The 27,238-nt window shown below is 43.1% G+C and overlaps 1 protein-coding gene across 1 annotated transcript; it reads right to left on the minus strand.

The window, feature by feature from the left end:
• Positions 1-215: 215 nt before the first annotated feature.
• Positions 216-25,464, minus strand: TMIE (transmembrane inner ear; the record flags this gene model as incomplete). Its single annotated transcript, XM_079538160.1, has 4 exons — positions 216-322; positions 783-932; positions 15,464-15,581; positions 25,447-25,464. 4 exons carry the CDS (start codon positions 25,462-25,464, stop codon positions 216-218), a joined length of 393 nt encoding a protein of 130 aa, XP_079394286.1.
• Positions 25,465-27,238: the final 1,774 nt, after the last annotated feature.

The raw sequence follows: 27,238 nt of genomic DNA on the forward strand, positions 1-27,238 counted from the left end.
AAACTAAAGGTTTCTACACAGATACAGACCACAATGCTTGCAGAGACACAGCAAACAGAACAAAAAAATAAAGATTTTCATTAAAAGTTACTGTGAAAACAGAGGTGAAATGCAGGAAGGGAACTGAGAAGCAGAGAGTCCAAGACATGGTGCATTCTCATAGGAAGCCATGGAAAAGAGAAGCCATAGACAGAGACAGACAGGAAGGCAGTCCCCTAATTTCCTTGTAGGGCCATTTCATCTTCTTCTTTCAGCACAGGCAGGGAGTTGAGAGGTCTGGACTGGACATGACCAGAGAGAGTTGGGAGAGTTTCAGTAGAGCCTAGGGTACAGAATCAGGAAAGGAGAGTGAGAGAAGCAGAGACCAGTGACAGAAATACTGTTGGCCATCCAAATAGGGCAAACAGTTTCTGGGCAGTGTGTATTTTAGTTTTTTCTTCCTACTGACACATACCTCCAACCCAGAAATTGTCCCTTAAAAGGGAATAGATTCTTTGGAATTTTTAAACATGAAGTGCAAAGGATTAACCCTGACTTATTCTATTGGAGAAACTGTCCCCTTCATCTGAATGACTGTATCTGCTGCCACATATGCTACAGGTTTAGAATAGTGCATGTGAACAGAAGGGACTTACCAATCATGGCAATATCTTCATGGCTATGCTCAAGAAGCCACACTGACTTATATGTAGGGATGACCTAACCCTTTCCATTCATGCATATAGAAAACAACCCCAAAAGAAGAGACAGGTCTTATGTGTAGTTGAGGGCATGCAAATTACCTCCAGGGATCTCTGTCAGCTCATTGAGTGGTGGCACAGTCTCCAGTTTGTCTGCATATGTCTTGGCTGCTTGTCGTTGAGCATATCGTGCCTCAATCTCTTTCCTTGTCCGGGGAATCCGGCACTTGAAGATACAGCACAGGGTAATAACTAGGAAAGGAGAAAGAGAAGCAACAGCATTCATCTTAGATGAGCAGATCTCTGCTTAGCACTGGTTTCTCTAAGTGAGAACCTGGAATCATTTACATCAGTGGAAGTATCCCTCTGAGGAACAGAGTTGAACACAGTTTGAAGCAATTTGGTTATCTGAAAATAAAGAACTCATACTCTTCAGCTGAATTATAGTAAAGATAAAAGAAAGAATATATCTAGGAAGATATATTTTTCATTCTCAAATCTATACATTACTTCAGAATTTCTATCTGCAAATCTTACCATGTTTCAGGCAATTCATTAAAATGAAATAGCTTTGTTGCCTAGACTAGGACTTCGTTAGCTTGATCAAATAACTGATTCCATGTATAACATCTGAAAACAACAAAGCAGAACTTTAGGGAAAAAGGTAATGAGGCTTTGAAACTAGTAACCATGCAATTACTTGTCCCATAGCTTTGCTCCATGTAAAGAAGCACGAGACCTCATGGGCAACATGAATCTTCGAGTTGCTCTTTCCTGAGCACCTTTATAAGTGAAAGGTCAATGTAAGTTTACCCATTCAAGCTATCCGAATGCTTAAACTTATTTATATGCCTGGTAGAAACAAATTCTGCTGAGGGGCAGAAACTTGTGAGTAGAAAGATGTTGTATGGTCAGTTTTACATGCTCTGCCTCTTACCTTAACTGGAGTCCTCTAATGCTGCATCAACTCTATGAGAAAATAGCAGGCATCCAACTTTCTATATATTTCATCAGTCTAGTCACCTGTTCTGGCTTTCTATTTCTGTCAGACTTTTGGGACTAATTCAAGGAAAAGCCAAAAATAATTGGTAATGTTTGGTTCCAAGTGTGAGATATTCACCAGGAGTAAAATCCTTGTGCAGACTCTGCACAACACCATCATGTACACCATTTCTTTGGTGTCAGTTTCTATCCTAGAAGTTTGCCCTGTGCCAATCCAGCCTCTCCTAAGCAGAGGATCATGTTAACCAGGAACAACATCTGCACAATGTCTTCATATAGTAGAAGAGAAAAGGAAAGAAGAAAAGCACCATTCTTAGTGCTTTAGTTGAGATTGGTATGAAGTTACCACGCAAAGTGAAGCAGGTCCACGATCCCTTTTTGCAGTTTAAGCAGTTTGCTGTGCAGACTCTGTACTGGAATCACATTCAGGGTGACATCACTAAACATCACTACAGGGTGAGACGCCTGGTGCACCAGTGAATTGCCAAGAACAACATGACATTGCAATAACCTGCAATTAGGGAAGCAATCAAGATGCTTTTATCCCTGGTCTTCCACAAGGGTGAGCAGCAAGCTGAGAGCAAGACAGCTTTGGCATGTCTCACAGGAGAGCAAGGCACCCGTAAGGTGTTACTGGCACAACTTTGGCAGCTTGCAGTGGGTAATGTGAGCACATAGGGAAGGCATATGGATGGGTCTGCACTGATTTTCAGGGCTGTTTCCCCATGCACCTGACCGGAGAGCCAAACCACACTGCAAACAATGGGTGGCACAGCCCTCCTCATGCTGGCAGACAAAAAACCACCCCCAGCAGTAGGGCAAAGACAAGCCAGGCATAAGCATGCATTTGAACAGTGACAGAAAGCAGGGAAGCAATTTATTGAAAGGAGTGGGGTGTGTGCTTTTTCTCTACCAGCTTTTAAATCGGGATCCATTGTTTTCCTAAAAGCATTCTGCATTTCAGCTGAGCTGGGAAATCCTCTCCTAGCACTCAAGAAAAAACTAGCACCACATTTCCTGGGGACTGATAAATGCTGAGATTGTCAGCTTTCAATTAAAGCACGGAAAGATGGGTTAATGCCCTTGAAAGTCAAGAAGCCTGCTGCTATCCCAGCAGTTAGCTTAGCCCTGTGGGAAGGAGTAGGGGTTGTTGTACCCCTCAAAGATCTACTTCTTCTAAATTACTAAGGACAAAAGTGGTTGTTGCTCCATGGCAATCATGAGCTGGACTCTGTTTAACTTTCTGATGAAGTGCTGTACTGAGGTATTAGGGATTTATGTTGTTTTGGAGCATGAAATGATTCATAACCAGCCACTAGAGCAAGAGGGTTATGGTAAAATAACAGAGTGCTATTTTTTCTCTTCATCTCCCTTGCAAGTTAAGTTCAGTGTGTGGCTCAAGGACATGCAGAGGAATAAGTGATGAACTGAATGTCATTATCTTTTACAACAATAGGCAAGTGCATAAGATTTTGGTACAGAGTGCCTTAGGACACTGAGACTGATGCCAGGAATACTCTGAGGGTTTTGGCTGACAGCTGAGCCAGCAGTGTGCCCAGGTGGCCAAGAAGGCCAGCAAGCATTCTGGCTTCTGTCAGCAATAGCACAGCCAGCAAGACCAGGTGATCATCCCTCTGTTCTGGCACTGGTGAGGCTGCACCTCAGTGCTGTGTTTGGTGTTGAGCCCCTCACTACAAGAAGACATTGAGGCCCTCAAGTGTGTCCAGAGAAGGGCAGAATAGCTGTGAGGGGTTTGGAGCACAAGTCTGATGGGTTGGACTTTGTGATCTTAAAGGTCTTTTCCAACCCTAATGATTCTATGATTCTACAAATGATCATTTCATCGCTAATGGGAAATTACTGCCTGTTGGATTTCTTTGCTTTTCCATCCAGGTTAGACAGGAGGCTGTGGAATTCACCTCCCCTGGCTGGCATGTGCCAAAGATAAATGTGAAGATCAGTTGCTTTAAACTGCCTTGTTTACTGATGGAGACAAAGAAATATCTTTACAGGATGATTGATCTTGTAGTAAGAAATATATTTCATGCAGGTCTGATAACTCATCCTGTGCACCTGCATTTCTCCTGTTAAATACAAACAGAGCTTGGTGTTGACCATCTACCTCTGAGAGCTGTGATCGCCTGAAGCAAGAGCCAGAGGCCAGACAGTGTAAACAGAGATTTACACCGAGGCATACAAATTATCCCTTCAGAAGAGGTGAATCTCATCCTTTGGAATGAAAGAGTGAAATTCTCATCCCATATCAGAAGTTTGGAGCCACCTTACTATCACGTGAGGATTCTTTATAATGAGGATTGCTGTTTAAAAATATCCATTCCCGTAAGATAACATCAAGAATTGGATTGCACTCTCTTCCATGAGAACATCAAAGTAATCCTCTTACAAAAGCTCAGTACATGTCATGGCATCAGCTGAGCCCATTAACTGATGGGCCCATGCTCTCAGGGTAGACGAATTACCATATAAAACACCACATAAAACCTGCACTAGGGTAAGGTGTGCAATGAAAGCAGCTTAAAGATTTTCTTTGAGATAAGAATGGGTGCAGAAATCTTGATTGCAACTCAGTTGAACAGTGATAACCCGATCGGAAATAATGATCACAAATAAATAATGATCACTTTTTAATCCGAGTCCATAAGATGAGGCAATTGGGGGACTCATTAAGCTTGGATGTTATTGAGAACATGTTGTTTTGCTGTTCTTCTGCCAAGCAGAATACTGACTTGAAGCCTTGAATGTTTGTTAATCCTATGCTTTAATGATGCTGCTATCAAACAATATGAACAAAACAACATGAAGCCTCATTCTTTCATGCTGTCCTTTTCTTTTCCGGGATTTCAGTTTTCATTTCAACATTTGAAGAAGGCTGAGAAGCCTTTGGAAAAGCACCCTAAGTCAATTACTGTCTTAACGTCTGTCTGATGCTTCGATGAGCTGAAAGCAATCTGCCTGAGATGCATTAGGTCCAGAAGGATTACCCAGTATAAAGGTACAGGGTAGGTACTGGATATCCAGTATAAAGCTTGAAGCAGTGACATCACTCATGGTTTCTTTATTGTCAAACTACGCGAGGCAAAAGAATCATAGAATCATAGAATGGCCTGGGTTGAAAAGGACCACAAAGCTCATCCAGTTCCAACCCCCTGCTGTGTGCAGGTCACCAACCAGCAGCCCAGGCTGCCCAAAGCCACATCCAGCCTGGCCTTGAATGCCTGCAGGGATGGGGCATCCACAGCCTCCTTGGGCAATCTGTTCCAGTGCCTTATCACCCTCTGTATGAAAAACTTCCTGCTAATATCCAATCTAAATCTCCTCTTTCTTAGTTTAAAACCAGTCCCCCTTGTCCTATCACTATCCACCCTCATAAAGAAGAGACAACCTGTGCTACAAAACATAGTGGGGTCATTTTCAATCCTCTCTGTTGCAGACGGAGAAGAAAGAGCAGTGAGGATACAGGGAAGAAGGAACAGCAGAAGGTGAATATTGATGCAGAAGAAAGAGGAATGAGTATAGATAAGACAGCAGAAGACCAGTGCAGATGCAATGTCCCTATGGGTCTCTTTATGGGGTCTCTCTCTGAGTCTCTATGGATATCTTCATTAAAAAATAAACGGTCCTGTGATAATCACCATCCTCCATTCAGTGCAAATTTAAAACACGAGCTTTCTCTTTTCTAGTAACAAGCTCTGGATTGCTTTGCTTTTCATCTTCTAAAAATTATTTTCCCATCTTTTGTTTTTGTTTTCCTCCTTTTCAGTTACCTGACTTCAGCTACCTGTTTTTGAAGCAACAACGATGTTCTGAATTAGGAAGTCCGTTCTGATCCTGCACGCTGTGTTTTCTTACCACTGTGATGATACAGGCTGACAATCCATCAAACCATTTTTCATTGCTTTTGTCAGCTTGATCATGCAAAATGTAGCTTTTCAAGAAGGAAATGTGTATTTTGTGGTCCTTTATGAAAGGGATATTTTGAAGTCAACCCTTTGTGAGCTGTGATGGCAAAGGTAACGTTGTTATTGATATATTTTTTTTCTTCAGCAAATACTAAAAAACTCTGATTGGGGAAATAATAGACTATCTCAAGCTACAAGGGACCCATAAGGATCACTGAGTGCAGCTCCTAATAACGAGCAACTCTGAGACTTGACCCTTTGTCGATTTTTTGCCGTATTGCCATTAAACTTGACAGGGGTCAATGTCTTCCTAACTATTATGTCCTTAACTATTCAGGCTGGAAGAGCTGAGAAGTGGCTTCAAACAACTGAAATCACCTGAAAACATCATCTGAAGCACCGAGAAAATGCTGAATACCTAATTTGCCATAAACAATTAGGTGCCCCAGGTAAAATAATGACTGAGTGTTCACTCCCATTGGCTTGAATTGAAATGCTTTGTTTCTTAACCGAAGGGAGCTAAGAGAACTATACACAAAAGTTTGAAGGGAGCTATTCTGGCTTAAACCAAATATCCACGTGGCCAAGTTCCTTTATTCATGGTTTCTTTCCTTTCTTAATGAAATTTAGCACATCAACAGCAACGCTTCTAATTTAGCTGAGAAGTAAACTTAAAAAAGAAAAAAGCAAGAATAAAAATAAAACCAACTCAATTCTCTTAGGAATTAGGAAAAATAAATATCTTCTCCAGAGAACTCTGGTCTGCTATCTTAGCAGAATTACGACTGAGATCGAAACGATCTCATAAATTGGATGCAAATTGGCTGCAATACACAGTAGGTTTGTTCCCTTTGAAGCTGAAAAGATAGCCTGCCACTGAGGCATTTAATTAACGTTTAGCAAAGTAGCCTGTGCTACTTTGAGTTAATGAGGCAGCCCCTCCATTGTTAATAATGCAAGCAATTAATGCAGATGTATTCAATGGCAAGCTTACCGCGGCACTCTTATTTAAATGCTTTTTGAGAATGCCAGAGAGCTGCTCACTATCTGATTGAGATGATGTTTTAAGGGAAGAGGGGACGGTAAAGCTGTTCAAGTCCACCTTGGAGCTAGGATGATAGATGCCCCATCTCTGGAGGCATTCAAGGCCAGGCTGGACGTGGCTCTGGGCAGCCTGGTCTGCTGGTTGGTGACCTGCACATAGCAGGGGGTTGAAAAGAGATGATCATTGTGGTCCTTCTCAACTCAGGCCATTCTATGATTCTATGCTCTCTCCAGATCCCTTTAGCCCTGTATTCTACCCTATGGCAGCTCTTTCAAGGAAACCCTTGTACTCCAATTAACGTATGAATTAGTTAGCAAAGCTAGGAGTCAATGAACAAGGAGATCTAGACTTCAGACTTAATAGCTGTATCAGTGTAACTCCGAGAAAATCACATCCAGCTCCGCAAAACGCCCTGAAGAGATGCTGACAGCACTGCTGAGGGGGGGCTGGGGCTGCTCCGACGTTTGCTCAGCCTTCAGGCTTAACTGCAAGTCTGCACGTGATGTTTTCCTGGTGTCTGGAAATGAGGGCCTGTCTGCACCATTAGATCACATCAGCTGACCTCTCTGTTTGTCGCAAGTTATTATGTTTAATTACTGCCTGAGTGCAATAATGCACGTTGGACTGAATCCTACTTTCCTCTGGGGAGAGCTGTTAAGCTGGAGTGTGTGGCAAAGCTTAGTCACCTTCCCTGCCACTTTTATTTCACTAATTCTTATTTGAATTGACCATGGTTTAATTTCTGGACTCTGCTCTTGCTTTATCCAGGAGACTAAAATAGTTTTTTAATGCCTTTATTCCTACTGAAGTCCTTCAGCGATGCAAGTGATCTTCCTGATGAGCCAAGCTCAGTACTTAGTGAAGCTCTTGTTAGAAGATTCTTCTCCAGGTGAGAGGTTTAGCCTTTTTCTTTCTTGCTCACTCTTGTTTTTCAGCACTACAGAGTTGCATGGACCTTTCCAGGACAGCAGTCAGAGGTGCAAACAGCTTCCTGCCTCTTGCTGACTACTGTTCATGCATTCAGGTAACTCTTTACTGCAGTATCACCCTGAACTTTTTGCATTGCTCTTGTAGTAATTATCAGATTTTGCTAATCCAGCCACTGGAGCCTATTTAGTCTGTAGATAAGATATATGTATATATTCCTTGCTGTTCATGGACTTCTGTCTGTATTAATTCATTACTCTTTACTCCCTGCATAGCTCCTTCCACTTCTTTTTCAGAGATATATTGGCGAGGATGACAGCTTTAACAGCAGCTGGTTTGTATTTATTTTGAGATCATGGGTGAAAAATATGGGTTAGGGTTGGACATTTCACCAGAATGAGTGTTTCTTTGCAAAATTTTGCTCTGTCAAAGGAGTGTGGGGGGGATGCGAGCTACTCATCAACAGGAACTCCATGGAACATCAAGTAGGGTACCCAGAGCAGATGGGGATGAAGGCCATCTCATCTTTCTGTAGACATCTGAAACACTTGTTCTCTCATCTGATTGCTCTGGATGCCTACTCTGAAAGTGTCTCTTGATAGGCGAGATGAATCTTAGCAGTTAAATTCCCATTAGATGTTTTAGTTGGCAATCTGAGTTGTTAATTAACACAAGCTCTAATTAGATAAAGCTGCTGATTGCTTATAGTTTCTGTATCTTTTTTGAGGTCCTTTACGCAATAGTTCCCGAGGGTAAGGTTGATCTTTCTCTAACAATTTCCCCACCACCCCATCTTGAAGACCTGGAGCATGGTTGGGATTTGCCACTGCAGGAGTGACACATGTAGGACTGAACCCTCCCCACTGCCACCATTCAAGGAGCAGCCAACACTGCAGCTATGTGAGGCAAGGTCTAAGGATGATTCTTTGTCTATTAAGGCAAAATACCTCTTTTCAAGCATTTATTCAAAACATAGTCAATCAGCAGGGCTTGTCTTTCTGCCAAACTAGAGGTAGCAACAAAACCTGGGGTCCCAATACTCACATCTAATCTTGTGACTGGACAGATAAAAAAGAGATGGGTATCTAATCTCTGCTTGCAGATTTGTCTACTGCCAGGCCCTGTAGAATCAGTAAGAGTGGAAAAGACCTCTAAGATCACCAAATTCAACTCCCACCATGCCCACTGACCACATCCCTCAGTGCCACATCTCTGCTGTTCTCAAACATATCCAAGGACAGTAACCTCACCACCACTCTGAGCCACCTGTGCCAATGCATTACCACTCTCTTGGAGCAGAAATTTTTCCTAATATCCAACTTCATGCAGTCCTATGGACACACGGATTAATTACACCTGCTGAGAATGCGTGGGCTGTTATTTGCCTCATTCTGGGAATGCACAAAATCTTTATTAATGTTAAGGCTGGTGCTCATGTGATTTTTCATGAGATACTGGCGTTTGCCTCTTCATTGGGTAGAGAAAATGAAGAGCACATGAAGAGCAAATGTGTATTAGAATTGTGATGGTCTGTTGAAATAATAATGGTAATAATACATCAGAATTTGAAGGGCTAATCAAGTGGTAAATGGAGTTTGCTCAGGAAGAAGCAAATCGACCTTTGACTTTCAGCTCCATAAAGCACACACAAGTGATACTTGGCCGATGCAGATCTCATCTTGTGCACTGTGCATTGCAGCAGAACAGCTTCTTTCAGTCCCAATCTGTGACTATTAGTACACAAGTACATATCAGTGTGTACAACAACAGAAAATTAAATTAAATTAACATTATTGCATAAAGCAAGAACAGTATAGGACTCAATCTCTGGAGGTCCCTTGCAACCCCTACGATTCTGTGATTTATCATCAAGACAGAATATCTACTTGTTTGTCATTGGAGTATATAAAGAATGGCCTTTGTAAGACTGAATTCCCCTTAAGCACTCCCTTTTTGTGTCTAGCTTTAGCTACACATGCTACAGCATTGTAAAGTTTGGGATTCGGGCCACTTTGTAGGCACATATGCACTACAGCTCTAAAACAGCAGGAAATGTTTCACTCACAAATTTTCCATGTGACAACTTGGGCTGAGGGCAGTAAGGATGTCAAACTGTTGTCCCATGTAAGAGCCACTTCTTACCCCAAGTAGTTTTCTGTGATAGGGACAGTATTGTCTCGTTGCATCCACCTCTACCACAGCACCTAGATGAGTGTTTCTCATATCCTTAGCTACTAGAGAAGCAGCATTTGTAGATAAATGGCTAAAAAAGCACCATCTGAAGCATCCCTGAGCTGTACTAAATTGTCTATGCCTTCCTGGAAATTTTGCACATTAATGGAAACATCTGGACAGTTTTGGTATCCAAAAAGTTATAGTTATTTAATGGTGCAAATCTTTTGCCTGGCATTTGTACTTCAACAGCCAGAGCAAGCTGGTAAATAAAACCTCTAATGCTTCAAATTAAACTGCGTTCTGTTAATTGCATTCAAGATGTTTAACAGCTTTGTTGATGCTGATTAAATAATACTTCATTACTGGGGATGTGTTCGTTCAATGTGAGCCTGCCTTGTTCTCTTACACTATTTTATGTTCCTCTTGGACCATTGGCAAGTTCAGGGCAAAGATGTCCAGGTAAGAAAAGCTTTGCATTTTGTACTCCCATCAAGGCCCCTGATGGCAGACCAGCTTTTTTAAGTCTACATGTTAGAGGAGGATTGACTCATGATTAGGGCTATCTGTTAACATTTGATTGGCATAGGTAACAATGGGATAAGTAGCACCTCTGGTAGGACACAAAGGTGGGGGAAAACATATGGGAACTGAACCTCCAACCTGTGCAATCAGCTTCTGGTTTAGCCCACTGTTTTGTCACTCCAAGTCCAGGTAAGACTAATTTCCTAGTAACAGTAGACCTGCTCTGGATTTTAATTGGGATGTTCTTACGACATGGCAGGCTGATTGTTGAGCTTCCTTCCAACTTGAACCATTTTATATGTAGTGATTAAACCTGTTTCCATGGCACCAGAGCTGTTCTGGTGCTACTGAACCAGCAGCACTGAATAATACAAATTAATTAAGATCTTCCTACTCATGGGCACAAAGTGGTCTAATGTGCAGTGCCAGCTTAGCTCAGCAGCTCCTTGGCATGATAAATAAGTGCAATCCAAAACCAGCATGGCCTTGAGCTGAGCACAAGGCATGAATCTAGAATGCTGCAGCTGAGTGCAAGGCTCAAGACCACGATTCCACAAATCTCAAATGTGGCAATGGGTTGAACTGACAGCCCTGCTGCTGTCCCACCCCATATGGAAATCTCCTGGCAAAGTCCCTCAGGCCATCCCACCTTCACCTTTAGTAAAGAGTCAAAAAGAATGATAAAAGATCCTCTCCCTGCCTGTGGTACCTCAAATACTGTGGTACAGATGAAGATGGACTCTGTAGGAGCAACCCATGTCCTCTCTGGAGGGCTGGTGCCAACATACCTGGGACTGGTACATAAATAACATACATAAACATGGTGATCAGCTGATCTGGGGTCTTAACACCAAAGTAAAATAAACAGTCTACAGGCTTGTGGTTTATGGTTGTTACTGTGCCCTATAGAAGGAAAGGGTGAGCCAGTGGAGAACACACTGGGCAGGCTGATGGCTCTCCTAGGGATAGATAAGGGCCATCTACTCCATCACAGCATCCTGTTTGGCAAAAGATAATCCTGGTGGTGCTCAGCCATTGATCTTCATGGATGAAACAGACTATGCAAGAGATTCTGACTCAATCCCATTGTATCAGAGAGATAGCACTGGGCCTCAGTTCCCTATTTATACCTTTCACAAAGAAATTTTGCGATACAGCAGCTAGATGACAATACTCCTGAGTAAATCAAGTCCTCCTGGCAGTGAATCCCAACTCAGTTGTGCACTGTTGTCTTATCAAAACCCCTTTGAGAAGCAGACCAGGTGGCACTGCTGTCTTTGCTAGATGTCCTGGTTTGACAGTAGTCTCCATTCTTATCAACCAGCACTCAGTTGTGCTGGGTGTGATGAGGCAGCCCTGATAAGGATTTCAGGGCACACCCTCAGGAGACTTCTGAACATAATGGTCTTGCTCTTCCTGATTAAAACATCCAAAGAAGAAGCTTTCCTTTAACCAAGGGCTGGTTGCACATAAATCTTGAGGGCAAAGAACAGCAGTGAGTTGACTGCTCTGCATATTAACTGTTAACTTTTTCTTTCTTCCAGGTTTTTCTGTAGTGTTTGCTTACTTAAAAAATAAGCTTTCATGTGCCTTCACCTGTTGCAGACAAAAAAAGAAAAAAAAGAAGCATTCTTGATATTTTAGTGAACAAATAAGAATTATGCAATGATTGAACAATGCATCCATCATTTTAGTGGGCATGGTGGTGAGAGGCTGATGGTTGGATGATCTTAGTGATTTTTCCCAACCTTAATGATTCGGTGATTCTATCCTTGAGAGTTATACCTGCAGCGTCACCTGGATGTTGTTCTGCCTCTGCTACAAATTCACACTTTTCTCTCGTGACTTGTACTCTACCACAGGACAGAAGAAAAGAAAAAGATGGAGAGGGACTGGGCTGAGAGGAGGAGCTGGAAGGTGGTTTCTTGCAGCATCTGAGCAAGCTGGCTATCAGGAGAGGCAGGAAAGCCTCTTGCTAACAGGTATGCAAATACTTTGGCTCTTCTGCTCTTAAGCAATAGAATTAATGGTTCACAACACTCTCAAAAATCGTACTGTGACTTAGAAGATCTCAGTGAGCTTGCTCTTTTCAGTGGTGTGTGTTAAGTATATAAGAAAGTGCCTTTTCCTTTCATTACATAAGGAAATGTGAAAGGTTTTGAGGTTGGTCATTTTTCTGCCTTTTCCTGTGTGCTGGTGCCATCTTGTGGAAGTTGCTAAGAGCAAGAGTTGGAAGTAGCAGCTGGATCATGTGTAAGCCCTGTTACTCAGCAGGAGGAGGCTTGTGGGGTGGGAGAACATGGAGTACTGCCATACTCACCTGGTGGGCTTCAGGGGTCCTGCTGTGGAGAAGATCTGCTCTGGTTCTAAGGATGTGGGTACCATTAGTGTGGTATTTGTCAGGGATTTTATCTTTCTGGAGTGTTCTTTTCCCACTTTAACCAAAAGGAATCCAGTCTGAGTGCTCCACGACCGCTCAGATCAAGGTTGGTACGAACATTAACTTCACACGCATCTCAAATGATAAAGTAGGCACACCCTTAATGCCCTAAAGCATTGATAATGAGGTGAGACTGTAAGCCAATGGGATCATGCCTAGGCCCTGAAAAGCCCTGGGATGGATTCTATGTTGTTCTTAGTGCTATGAGATCACTGTGCTCTCCTGCTCTGCCTGGGAAGGTGCTTCTGGGACCAGGGAAACCTCTTCAGCTCTCCTTCCATTGGAAAAGAGATTTATTCTCTAGTTCTCTCAGTGTGATACTGAGGAGGAACTCAAGCTCACTCATACAAAAACCTGTGCCTGCTCTTGAGAGCTGAAGCTTTACCAGTAAAGCTGGGGAATCACCACTGCTTTGGGGATCATGAAGCAAAGGAAGAGGGACATGTTGCTGGAGCAAGATGCAAGAAATGGGTGAGAATTGACTGTGGGATTCAGTTAATTTAGTGTGGTTAAATTTGAACCTGCCCTGTTTTGATTTGGATGACAGACATTAATAGTTGTTTTCTTCACCTAATGATTGCTGTCCTCGTAAAGTTGGCAGAATGTGTAGCTTAAGCTGGCACAGCTGCATTCGATCTGCTCTGCTTACTGGGAGAAGTGGATTCCTCAAACAAAAAGCTGGAGCCAGAGGTGTGGTTCTACAAACTGTATCCCTTCTGTGTTGTCATGTACTTAATCTTTTCATTGCTATGAGACTCAGCAAGCCTAAACCATGCAATTTCCTTGGAAATACTTTCCCACTTCTCCAGTGATGTGTGTCCGTAGCAGTCTGACATAATGGGTGTTTGCTTCTTCCTACAGAGGGTTTTGAGTAATGAGTGAAAACTCAGTTGCTTTTTTTTTTTTTTTACTGTAAGTGGTGCACCATTTGACTTGTGTGGCATTTCATGTAACCCTAAGCAACCCGGTATATATAAGCCAATTTTCTAACAAACAACAAAGTAATCAAACTTAAGAGTGTAAATTTCCTTACAATGGGATGTGCCTAAACCAAAGAAAACAACCTAAAATAAACCCTTCCACAAGTATGCTTGTGTTCTTAGTTTCCTGCTGTTAATTTGGATGTGTTTTTCACCTGGTGCATGGAGTCACCAGGATTAAATACTTGGCTATGTTTAGTTTCCTCTGTAGAGGTTTTTGAGCTTGTTTGCCAAGGGTGTTGTGGCATGTGATGAATTAGGATAAGCACCATTGATTGAAAACAGGTAGCCTGTAGGAATACTTATCCTGTAGACTCTGGGTGCAGGGTGTGGTGCTTGCCTTGATAGGGAAAACAAAAGAGAGGAAAATGCTTCTAGTTGCTTTAAAATTGTCCCTGATTTAAGCCCTATGGGAACATAATAGGGAGGCTGTTGTGAAAGGACTGCAACAGACTACCTACCTACAGCAGCCAAAGAGGAGGCTGTGACAACAACAGAAGATCTAGGTGTGCCTAAGCCCTGGAGGCTGTGGAGGTGATGTCATCTCTGGAATGGGTAAGGACTTGAGGCAATATCTGAGCTGATGGGATTTACCTGCAGGGATGAGGGACAGGTTCTGAAGATCTGCTCATCCAGACCTAAAGCAGATCCAAGGGAATTACAGATGAGGCAGCGTAACTTCATTTCACGGGATGGTTGAGCTTGGAAGGGATCTCTGGAGGACATCTAGTCCAAATCCTTGTTCAAGCAGGGCTACTTAGAGCAGGTTGCCCAGGGCCATGTCCTTCCCTGGCTAAAAGAATTAGTTAAATGCTTCACAAGTGCCTAGAGAGTAACAGGAAGATGGGAAACAGAAATGGGTCTATCAAGTGTGACTTACATTCAATTGATCCATTTTTGTGTGGTTTTCTTAGCTCTAAGAAGAGAGCAGAAGATCCTTCCTTTGAACTTTGATGGTTATAGCCTTGTCCAAAGGGATATTCTCTTAAGCAAGCTTATGATGGTAGTTTGCATTGCACAGGGAAGCTAGCTTAAGTAATGTTCCCAGAAGGTGAATTGTGAGAGAATGAAGCTGGATGAAGACATTTGAGTGGAGAATCTGCTGTAGCCAAACAGATCCTCGAAGTGTGCTAGAAGAGTTCTTGATCCCATTACAGTGACTGGATGTGAGCCAGTGGCATCTTGATGACTGGATCCCCAAAGGACTTTTTTGAGTCTCAAAAGCCTTGCTAAAATCAAGTGAGGAGTCTTGGCACCGAGAATAACAGCCAGGTACCCCAATGACAGATCTGTTTGTGCCCACAGACCTCCAGGAGTTGGACTCGTGATCCTTATGGGTGGTCTCTTCCAACTTGGGGTATTCTCTGATTCTATATGTGGCCTGTATGGGTTGTGTTATAGGACAGGACTTTTGCCAAGTAATGTGACAGGGAAGTCTATGGCTGTGAGATACATCTGAGGCTGAATGTGGTACTGCAGCTGACACAGTCCCACCTATGGAGCAATCCCATTCTGCTCTGGGATGTCACCAGCTGGGATCAGTGCATTATAGTATGAAGCTATTGTGGCCAATCTGTGGTTCCTTCAAAGACTCCATCTGCCCCTCTTTTCAACTCAATAATAAAACCCAGTGATGCCACTGAAGGCACCAAAGAGCCTCAGCCGGAGGCTTCTTTGGTCATTGGGTCTGTAGTCCTTCTTGGATTTGGTCAGGCACAGATCCTACTGGAGGTGGAGCTGTGGTTGGTGCAAGGCAGAGAATTACAACTTACTGACTGCCAGGACAAAGATGGCAAAGATACCAATCACCTGCCAGAGGCGCAGCCCCCAGATCACCACCGTCTCCGAAGTGACAGGATCCGGTTTCTTTTTTGGGGGTTCTGTGGTGGCCTGAGAAAGAAAGATGGGGAAGAAGAAAAAAAGAAACGTGGTTTAGGATTTGCAAGGATCACTGTAGAGCAGCTAGAATGGGGAAGAGAGCAGGAACACTGGAGTGAGCCCTGGTCTTCTGGCCTTATAACAGTTTGGAAGTTTTCAGGGAATGGGAACTTTGCTAGAGATCGTTATCTAAAGCATTTGCTGTTTTGAAGTATGTCTGAAGTGTTGCCAATTTTAATGATTAGAAATAATGGCAAAAAGGCTTTCTTTGCTGGATTTCACCTTTTTCTAAACCTTTTTTTTCTCCTGGGTTTAGGAGGATTTTTTTTTGTTTTGTTTTAAAGGCTTAATTGCCAAGACATTTTTCTGTGGATTGCATTGCAGTGCCATCTTCTCTGCTATGGCTAGATCATGGAATCATAGAATCCTTAAAGTTAAAAGGACCTTAAAGGACTTCTGAAGGCCAACTGCCCTACAGTGAACAGGGATACTACAGCTAGATCAGGTTTCCCAGGGCCTTATCCAGTCTCACCTGGATAGTCTTCAAGGATGGGGCATCAACCACATCTCTGGGCAACCAGTTCCAGTGCCACACCACCCTTACTGTAAAAGATTTTTTCCTTATATCTAAATGAAGGTCATCTAGATGAAAAAGGAAACAGTAAAAGAGCTAAATGTCAAGGCATAAAAGGAGCTGGCTGTTCCCGCCAAGATAGAGAGTGCAACACAAACACCAAGGCAGGCTTTTCAACAAAACCCCCATCCCACCACCTGTGAACAAAGGCTGTGGGAGTGAACAAAGGTTTGGGGTGGCAGCTGGGTTGAGTAGAGAACTAAGACAACCAGATGAACCAGTAGAGAAATGCAAATCCATGGCCAGGCACAGGCAAGGGCCAAGTACTTAAAGGCTAAAGTAGCTCCCATGGGTTGTAGCTCAGCCCTTGCACTCTTTCTCACTTGGCCCCAGCAACCAGAGACCTCTAGGTGTGAGATGCTCTCAAAGCCTGGAGAGCATCTTGCTCCTGAGCCCTGGAGAAACACTGCAGAACTATTGCCAGAACAGGCAGGACAGATGTTATAAAGCTCAGTGCTGACCTTTGAGTTTGGTTGCTTCTTTTAATTTTCTTCCCATCGTGCAATACTCTGGTAAGAGCTGCTTGCAGAAGTGGAATCTGCTTGTCTCAAGCTGGAGTTCTGGCACTGGAAGCTATTGAGTCTGTATCCTTCTTTATGGGCATTCCCTTCTTGACCTCGTGCCAGTCACTTTTTCTCTGCTCATAAAACTCTCACTGACTGCAGGAACAGATCTACCTGCTGTAGCTGCTGTGGGGCATATTATTTGTCCAAGGGGCAACAGGGCTGCAAGAAAGGACCTGAATTTATTTTATCTCCAGTTGCCCTACCATGGAGTTTCTGCAAGCTTATACCTCAGTGTGAGTTGGTGTCTGTGCTCTGAATGTCTAGAGAACTACGAAGTGTTCTCTTTGAAAAAGAGACGGCTCTGGGGAGACCTCTTTGAAGTCTTCCAGTATTTGAAAGGAGCATATAAACAGGAAGGGGAAAGACTGTTTACATGGGTTGATAGTGATAGGAAAAGGGGGAATGGTTTTAAACTAAGACAAGGAGATTTAGGTTAGATATTAGGAGGAAATTTTTCACTCAGAAGGTGATGATGCACTAGAACAGGTTGCCCAGGAAGGTTATGGATGCCTCATCCCTGGAGGCATTCAAGGCCAGACTTGAAAAAATGCATGTCTTGCTCCCTGCAGTGCCTTCTCTTCTCAGGCCATGAAAGCATTGTTAAAACACAGCTGTAATGGATATTAGAGAGCTGGAGCTGCTCTCCAATTACTTGCCTATTTGTGCAATACAAATCATAATTTAGATTATTCCTAATGAAGGATGCTTCCCGTTGAGTCTGGAGTGCTTTGGCTCCCAGGGGATCCTATTCAGAGCTCATCTGTAGTGGTAGGACTGCTGCATGAGCCTTTTTTTTTTTTTTTTTTTTTTTTTTCCAAGGTGCCTTAGTTACTCAGCACTGCATGGCCTTACCCTAGTGCTGGGGCTGGACGTGGAGCATTTAATGCTCAAAACCTAGAATTGCTGCAGCTAAATGAAGGGAGAAAGAATATCTGACCAGAATGATGTAGTCTTGTGGGGATATCTGAAACAAGAGGTAAGAATCTGTGACAGTCATTGCTGAAAGACATCTATTTTCAACTATAGGAATTCTTCAGAGTTTTTCCAAACCCTTTAGGATACTCTTTGGGTAGCCTTAACCTGAATCAAAGATGTTTGTTTTATGTGAAGCACTCAGTGTGACTTCACCCTCTCAGGAATCATAGCTCTCCAAAGGATGGGTCTGCCAGACTTGTTTCTGATGGGCAGCCGAGAAAGGGAGACAGATGTAGAGAGGAAAGCTGTTGGGCAAAGGAAACTGTGGGCTGAAGTTGTTCCAAGGGAGGTTCAGGGTTGATATTAGGAAAAATGTATTCTCAAAGAATGGTAATGCACTGGCACAAGCTGTCAAGGGAGGTGGTGGAGCCACCATCCCTGGAGGTGTTTGAGACCAGGGAGACGTGGCACGTGGGAACATCCTCCTTTAACTGCTGCACCATGTATGCAGAAAACATCAGAGGTGGAGTGTAGAGTAGGCAGTATTTTGATAATTAAAGGCTCTTCAGTTGCAGCAATGCAGGAAGAACAAACTGCTGGATGAGTAAACAGAGAGTAGGTGAGATGGAGATCTAAGTATGCAAAGATGCATGGTCTTACCATCCGTAGCAGGAAGATTTGTGGCTGAAGCATTTACCACCAATTTATGGCCTATTGTGGTGATATTTCTGGAAAAGGAAAAGTGTGTTTTTAAACGAGACTGAACTTGCTTTGCAGGGAAGAAGAGAAAGCAAAGTTGAAGATCTCTGCTACTTTCCTTGGTTTCACAAAAGTTCTTGATGTAAACCAACGCATAAAGTAGCAAAGTATGTTGAATATTTTAGACAAAAGTTCAAGGGGAAAGAGCATAAAGCAAGACTACTGCTGAGTCCTGACCATTCATGCAGGTGTTTAATGACATTCTTTATTGTGTTTTTAGAATGTGCATTGAGGGCTGAAATATGCAATGAAATTACTGAAGCACAGTGATCAAGCTACTGCAGCTTAATAAATCATTGCTCATTTGTAGCTATGCGCATGCAATGGGACTCAGTGACAGAGGGCTGAGTATGCATTGCTACACCTCTTGACTGAAAAAGCTTTCCAAACTCGTAAGTAGATGGAAAGATGCAGTGCCGGCCCATTCTTAAACCTCTTAGCTTTTGGAGATTGCAAAGCAGTAAGCGGGAGTTAAAAAACATCTTAAGGAAAGTAATTTTTAGTAGCTGTAGTAAAGTGGAGCTGTTGACTTGTGCTTGATAAGAAGTGTTAAGATTTGGAGTTACTGGTATGTGCTTGGCAATAAATGCCAAGGTAAAAGAGTGATTGGATCAGAGGCAAAAGGAAAAGATGTAAGGAGTTGAAACAAAGGAGAGATGAAATTGTGGAGCAAGGCAAAGCTCCAAAAGGGAAAGCCAACCAACCAAAAGCTCACAGAAATGGTGCTTAGAGCTCTGTAAAGAGTGAACTTGTGCCCTTGGTCACAAGTGTGTTCCAGGTGGATGAAGACATTGTAGTCAGAATGATGAAAAACAGCTTTGCTTTATCTGTGCCATGCATTACAGACTCCAGAAGACTGGAGTCAGCTGAGAAAATTTCTGCAAGAGATGTTAAGCTTTGTCATTAGCTGCAGGAGGGTGTTAGGAACATAGAAGATGCAGGGAAAAGCAGCATTAGCAATACCCAAGTAATAATGGAATAAGGATGGGTTTGGTGGGCAAGTAGATGAGCAAATATATATTAAAAAGATTATGTAAATGTTGGAGGTTAGCCTCACTGCAGTGTTCCTGCCACATAGGTAGCTAGGCACCATCTCCAGGAATATGGAAAACGTTGGGAATGCAGGAGGAAAAAGAATTGAGCAGGAAGGAGTAAATGAAAGGTTATAAAGCTCCCTGTAAGCTCTGTGCTGAAAGAGTGCATAGTTGTGTTATAGCAAAAAGTATCTTATGGATTACTGAAGTAGCATAAGCTTAAATGTAAAGAAGTTGATGAAAACCTTAGTAAATATCCTATTTAATCTTTATGGAAGATCTGCTGCTCCAGAGAGCACAGATGAAAAGCAGGCAGTGTACAGCACAAAGCCTAAAATAAGATTTAGACTGCCATACTGAGAAAGGTGAAGTCAACTCCTACCCAGCACCAATTATGAATATTAAGCCCAAAGATAGACTGCTGCTTTGGGCCTTCCTGGCAGGACTGTAGAATGACTGGACTGCATTGACTACATCTCCCATGGAAACTGAGGCATTCAAGTCACTTGTTGACAGAATCATAGAACAGCTTGGGTTGGAAAGGACCTTAAAGATCACCCAGTTCCAACTTCCTGCCATAGGCAGGTTGCCACTACCAGGTTGTGCTGCTCAGGGCCCCAACCAACCTGCCCTTGAGCACCTCCAGGGATGGGGAAGCCACAGCCTCTTTGGGCAGCAGTGCCAGCAACCTCACCATCTTCTGAGTAAAGAATTTCTTCCTAACTTTTAACTTAAATTTCTTCTCTTTTGATTTAAAGCCATTCACCCTTGTCCTGTTGCTATCTGCCCATGTAAAAAGTTGCCCCCTCTCCTGCTTGTAAGCTTTCCTCGAAGTACTGGAAGGCTGCAATGAGGTCTCCCAATAGATGTCATTAGCTATGTATATTTGTGTCTTAACCTTCAGTCTAGGTCTCTCTCTCTGAAGTAAATGCCTCTGCCTTTACTTATGTGCAGTACAAATAATTAAGTTTAAGCTGATTCTTCTTGAGTAGCTTTATGGCTAAGAGAAAGCAGCAGTTACACAGACTTATTCACCTCAGTGAGGCAACTTATCTAGATCTGATGAATAAATGAACATTTCTTTTTACTGACAGAGTTTATAGTCACTAGCTGAAATTTGAGTGTCGAATTCCAAGATGCCCAGTTTGGATCAGGTAAATGCCACCCTTGACTTCCAGTTCTTTTTTTCAGAGGTCCTCAACCTCTGAAGGCACAAGATCATAGAATCATAGATTATGATCCATTCCAAATCCTGCTGGATACCATGGCCCCAAGTTTCATGGAGGCCAGGAAGGTGACACATGATCCAACTCTTTGAAAGGGTAGATAATAGCAAGACAATGGGAAATGGTTTTAAGTTGAGGTGCTGGAACAGCTGCCCAGAGAGGCTGTGGATGCCCCTTCCATCCCTGGAGGTGTTCAAGACCAGGTTGGATGGGGCCCTGGGCAGCATGGTCTGGTATTAAATGGGGAGGTTGGTGGCCCTGCATGTGGTGGGGGGGGGTCGGAGCTTGATGATCCTTGAGGTCCCTTCCAACATAAGACATTCTATGATCTCTTTGTGTCTTAGAAGAGAGGACCTCTGCATTGTGTGCAAGCATTGCTTTTACAGCTCCTTCAAGTGCCCAGCAAAGGCAGGGAGGGAGGCAGAAACCAACTCCATGAGAAGCAGGAGCTGAGCTGACATTGGGCTCTTGGGGCTGTAAAACATCCACGAATCCCCAGAGCACTAAATAATTTCCAGGCATGTTGCACTTTTAGGTCAGAACAGTTTGACACTGATTCTTCTAACAAGAAAATTTTCCAGTTTGCTTCGTTTCTGATTCATTTCAAGCAGAGAAACTGTCAGTGGTGATTGGAGCTGGGGCAGGGTAAGGAGCCAGCAAAGGTATCAGCCCCTGTGGGAAGGAGATAGCTGCTGGAGACAGGAGCTCTACTTGCTTAATATGCTGGTGTAGGTTGGGGATAAAAAGATTGTGATGATTTGACAGTGATAGCTGATAAATCTGGTGTTTGCCATTAGATCACAGTGTAGGTTTGCTGTTGCCCTGTTCGTGAGGCTTGCTTGCAGCTCTTGAGCTGGCTGAAGGACCTCTGTTGTGGTCTCAGCCCTCCAGCCTCCCTCATTCCTTTCTGGAACCCTTTTTTTTTTTTTTTTTTCATACCTGGACCAATTCACAATCCTGTGAATTTAAGTTTGAACCCAGATGCTTCTTTACATCCGAGAATGGCAGCAATCACAGGACAATCTCTTTAGCATCGCTACAGCATTTAGGATTACTGTTAGCAGAGACCGTGCATTGATTCATATGTGCCCTACCCCTGCAAGTAAGTAGGCTGGTCTGAGAGCACGTCTGTTTTTTCCTGAAGTACATGTTTTGAGACCTGGGAAGGCTCAGTAACTTTGCACCCTATGAGGCCTCCATCCCTCTCTCAGAACTTCTCTAAGGTGGCTATGACAAAGAATTTTCTGGAAAAAAACTTTGTAATTTTCTATAGTATTTTTATTCCAGCTGGCCTGAAATACTTGTATCTTCTTTAAAGATGCATTTCTTAAAGCTAATGCTCTTAAATCATCATCTGTGCCTCCTGTGCATGCCTTCCTGTACTATTATTTTTCTTACTTGTTCTTCTGTGGTAAGCTTTTGAATTAAAGCTATGCATTCACATGGGAAATCAACCTCAGGAGTCCATTCTGTAATTTTACCTATCTTTATTTCAACTATAATCACACCTCTGAGGATTTTTTAGGTATTGCATACAGTCCAATTCATCACATCACTTGTAGGCTACAAATGAGGGATACTGTCCCTCGAGTCCAACAATACATGGCTATGTACAATATAAACTGAAGCTATGAATAAATATCTTTGCCCTACTATTGAATCTGTGCTACATCTTTTGCATGTAGTCCAAGCTAGAACATAGGAAGACCAGAAACATCATTATTATTCTTACTATATTAATAGAAAGAATGAGCAACAAATTTCTTCTGAGAAAGAGTGGTAATGCACTGGCACAGGCTGTCCAGGGAGGTGGTGGGGTCATCTGGAGGCGTTCAAGAAGCGTGGAGATGTGGCACTGAAAGATGTGGTCGGTGGGCATGGTGGGGGTTGGTTTGGAGTTGGACTGGATGATCATAGAATGGCTTAGGTTGGGGGGGACGTTAAAGATCATCTTGTTCCAACCCCACTGCCGTAGGTGGGGTTGACATGATCTTAGTGGTCTTTGCCAACCTTAACGGTTATATGATTCTGTGATTCCATGATTCTAGTTTGATGAAGCTTCTGGAGACTCTTTTACATGACTTCCTAGAGACAGAGTTTTCCCTTTTCTTTGAGAAGCTCCAGACAAACCCAGAGACTTATCTAGCACCTGATAACCTCTGAGCTTGTGAATGCGTTTTACATGTGGGGTATGAGAGTCACCTAGATAAAGCCACATGGGTGTTTGTCTTCACTGATCTGTACAGCTACAGCTGAAGTTGGACAAGATGTTCTTGGAGAAGAGCCCCCAGCTCTGGCTGAAGCATTGGTCTCAGCAAGGCACCTTATAGGGATGCTCCTAGGGCACTGAAAGGGCAGGTCCAGGACAACCCACTGAGCTAATTTCAAATGTACCTGGTCCAAAAGCAGTTTGCAAATTTTAACTTTTGCCTTGCATATACATAGATAAAATATCAATGACAGAGAAAAGCTCTTTGTCAGTGCAATTAGATTGGATAATGAGAGGCTCTCATTGCTTCCTCTCTCTCAGTGGAATATGCACACAGTTATGCACGTTTAGAAACACTTGGACATCACTAACCAAGAGCATCTTGTTTCTTCACTCCACCTTATTGTGGGTTTGCTTGCTTTTCTTTTGGGCTCACTGATATGCTCTGCTGTCTTTGACCTTCTCTCTGTTTGCTCCAGCAGGCTGGCTTAGCACAAATTGAATTATTCACAATAACTACATTGTGTAATTATTTAAAGTAAAATAATAATAATAATTATGATAATAAATCCTTGCAGAGCTTTAGAGATGTAATTCGTCTGCCTTAAGTCTGATTGAGCTGTAAATGTCCCTGTTTGCTGCAAGAATTGGACTAGGTGGCCTTTAAGGGTCCCTTTTAACTCAAATGGTTCTATGATTCTATGAAATACAGAATCTGGCTGTTCATCTAATCCCATTTTTGGCTATCTGGTAATTAACCTGCTGAGCAGCTTGCGTTTCCAGATGAGATTTGCTCTCCCCAGCATGATATAATGAACATGTTTCCAAGAGTCTGGTATAAGTAAAACAGATCAGAAAGTCAGACCTGTTTTATAACCGTCTGCTTAATTTTGACATTTATCCTTGCTCTGCTTTGGCATGAAGACAGATCCTGGAAAGTGTGTGTCTGTGAAATATCTATCTTCAAAGAGAAAGCATCAGGCTGCTTATTCAGGTGGTTGTCTGGGTGCTGGAAATGGCAAGAAAGGTTTAAAAAAAAAAAAATAAAATCTTTTTGGTGGGGTGGAATCTGTGTCTGCACAGTGACTCAGCTTCAGTGAAGCATACTCTGTCAAATGTGCACCACAAGAGAAAGTTCTGCTTGGCTTGTCACCTTGAGAGCTGCTGTAGGTGAACAGATTGGGAAAATGCCTATAGCAGTTTGTGTGCATTTTCCAAACGAGTTTTCAGGCTCTAGTTTGGCTTGCTGGGGGTGTTATACCATGGTCAGATAGGATGAGTTTGGTAGAGCCGTTTGAAAATACCGTATTAAGTAACTTTAAATTGAGACAGAGATGAGGCAGAAGATGGGGCGGGGATATGAACTCAACACAGCTTTTTTTGCTTCTGATGCATTGGTGGTAAAGTGTTAAAATGTGCAGGCTGAAGGCTGCAGAGATTGGATCCAGCTTGATGTGAGGCTGGGTGAGAGGCAAAACAGGTAAGGATGCTAAGATCTAACATGATGAAACTATATTTTCTTCTTCTAGCCCGTTAGAGCTCTTCATGCAGACATGGCTGCATCAGCATGGCCATTTGAACAGCATAACCAAAATCAGGAATGTGAGCAAAGTGAGCTCTGCTGTAAGAACATGCTGATAATGCTCTTCAGCACCAGAGCACTGGGGCTCTGACCTCAGACCTTCCTCTAACATGGCTCAGCTTTTTAGTTAGGAAAAGCAATCAAGAAGATGAAAACCTCTCCAAAATTTTTGGCAGCTATAATTTTGGGGGCTCTCTTGCTTCTGAAAGTACCAGCAATTAAGTTATAGATGCTGTCAGAGTGCAATCTGTTCTTCCCTCTTGTTTATTCCTAGACTTTCTGGATGGCTGAATGAGCTGTGGGTGAGAAGAATCACCTCCAATGCTAACATTTTGGTTGAACTAGAGGAAATGAGGGAAGGTACAGGGACAAACTTGTGGCAGAACCGCTTAACCTGGACAGGTGCCTTCATGGACGGGATCACCTGGGTCAAACCTGGTCCTTTTTCCTTGAGTGCCTGATGTGGGGCACTTGTTGGACAGAACTAACAGAATTTGTTGGAAAGGCAGCATGGGGCTGGAAGAGCTGTACTGTGAGTTTTCATGCTGTCTCAATCCACCTTTGGGAATTAAAAGAGCACTGAGTGCCACCTGTGATTAATCATCATGCCCTGCCCAGGGAAGCGGTGAAGTTACTGTCTCTGGAGCTGTTTAAGAATTGTGAAGATGGGGCACTAAGGGACACAGTCAGCATAGTGGGATGGTTTGGGGGTTGGATTAGATGCCCCTTGTGGTCTTTTCCATCCTTACTGATTCCATGATTCTATGATCACCAGCTGCTGGCGCTTTAAAAGCAGCTCCTTTAAAGTGCAGGGCCTGAGGAAAGCAACAAGCACTGCCTGAAGGAGCCTCTATCTCCTCGGAGCCACCTTAAATTCCCCGATTTTCACCCTTGCATGGAAAAAAACAGGATTCCTGGCCACCCCTAATCCACAAAGCAGGTTGCTCCTTACCTCAATTAACTGTGCCATGGCAGCTCTGGAGCATGACAAGAAGAGGGAGGAAGACCTCATCCAGAAGAGAGGATGCTGCAAGGGTGGATCCCACACCATCTTCTCTGCCCGGAATAATCTCTGACTTGTTCTGTGCTGTAGCCCAAAGCAGGAGAGGTGATGAATAACTGAGCTGGCTGTCAGCGGCATGCAGCATTTACCAGATGCGTTGCGTGCTGTCCCAGCCCTTCGTTACTGCCTTCCTGCTAGCCCAGCAGCCACAGAGCTGACGCTGAAAGTCATTAATTAATTAGATTGGTGTCGCTTACAGAGTGCTCTGCTGCTTCTCCAGCTGGGCTTTGTAGAGATGGATGCAGGGAATGAAGTAGCACTTGGAGCTCCTGCTGCTCCTCGCAAGGAAAGCAGTCCACTCATTGAAACTGTGGCTTTCTTTCCTTCTTTACAGCTGCCTGACTGATTCCAGCTCTCCTGCTCTTGTTTTCTTCCCTGAGAGAAGTCTCTTCCCCTAATGAAATAGGGCTGTAAGCCAAGCTGATGCATCACCAGCATCATAGCAATCCTATGCAAGCAGAGTCCAGTGTTACTAGAGATGAGCATTTGATGTCTCTGGATTTTAAGAGCATTTTTTTTCATCCCTGGAGGACCTTGGAGGGATGTGTTGCTGCACTTTGCAGCTTCATCTGATCTTTAAGTCTGGAGGGAGTGAATGGCAGCTGGGAAGAGCATCTGCATAGACTAGGAAGAAATTTAGGCTAGACTATTAGGAAGAAATTATTTACTGTGAGGACGGTGAGACACTGAACATGTTGCCCACTGAGGCTGTGGATGCTCCCTCCCTGGAAGCATTCAAGGCCAGGCTGGATGGGGCTGTGGGCAACATGGTCTAGAGGGAGCTGTCTCTGCCTACAGCAGGTTGGAACTGGATGATTTTAAAGGTCTCTTCCAACCCAAACCATTCCATCATTCTATGCATGGTTGGCAATAGGAGCTAAAGCTAAAGGGCTTAGGGAATTTTTTCTGGATGAGATGGAAAAGGAAAGCACAGATTTGAGGGAGTGTAGGACTCTCAGCTGCGCTGTCCTTCTGCCTTTGGCCACAGAGTGAAGAGGAGGAGGAGGAGGAGAGTGATTGGATGAAACAGGTTAAAATGCTCTGCTAAAGAAATCTTAACAGACCGAGTCCAGATGAATGCACTGAGAATCTTCACCTAGAGATACATGGTTTAGTATGGTGGTGATGGGTCAATGGATGGACTTCATGTTCTTGGTGGAGGTCTTTTCCAGCCTTTATGATTCTATGAGTGGGCATGGTGGGAATGCGGTTGATCGTTTGCCTTGATGATCTTAGAGGTCTTTTCTATCCTTATTGACTCTATGAGTTTTATGAACTTTCCAGCTGTAATTTTCTTGTTTCAGAGGAACAATTGAGTGCAAAACTAGGAATACTTTTTTTTTCCCCCATAGTTTTAGGAGATGGATTATCAAAGGTACTTTGAAGTGCAGTTACCAGAAAGCCACCAGGAAACACAAAACTGTTTAAAAATAACTCTCCAGTTTCCTTTGCTGTAGGAAGCATAAAACTGCCAAGAACTCAAAAGAAAGAAATCAAAAGTCGTGACGTTGTTTGCTTTTGAAATATGATCACAGAATCACAGAATGGCTTGGGTTGGAAGGTGCAATACTCCAGATGATGCAGCCACTCAAGGCCTTGTATCAGTCCCATCATACTTTATTTTGGAATAATAAAAATTCCAAAATTTTTTGAGTCAACTGAGTTAAATTTTGAGTATTTT

The sequence above is a fragment of the Tetrao urogallus genome, assembly GCF_951394365.1.
Source record: "Tetrao urogallus genome assembly, chromosome: 7".
NCBI lineage: Eukaryota > Metazoa > Chordata > Aves > Galliformes > Phasianidae > Tetrao > Tetrao urogallus.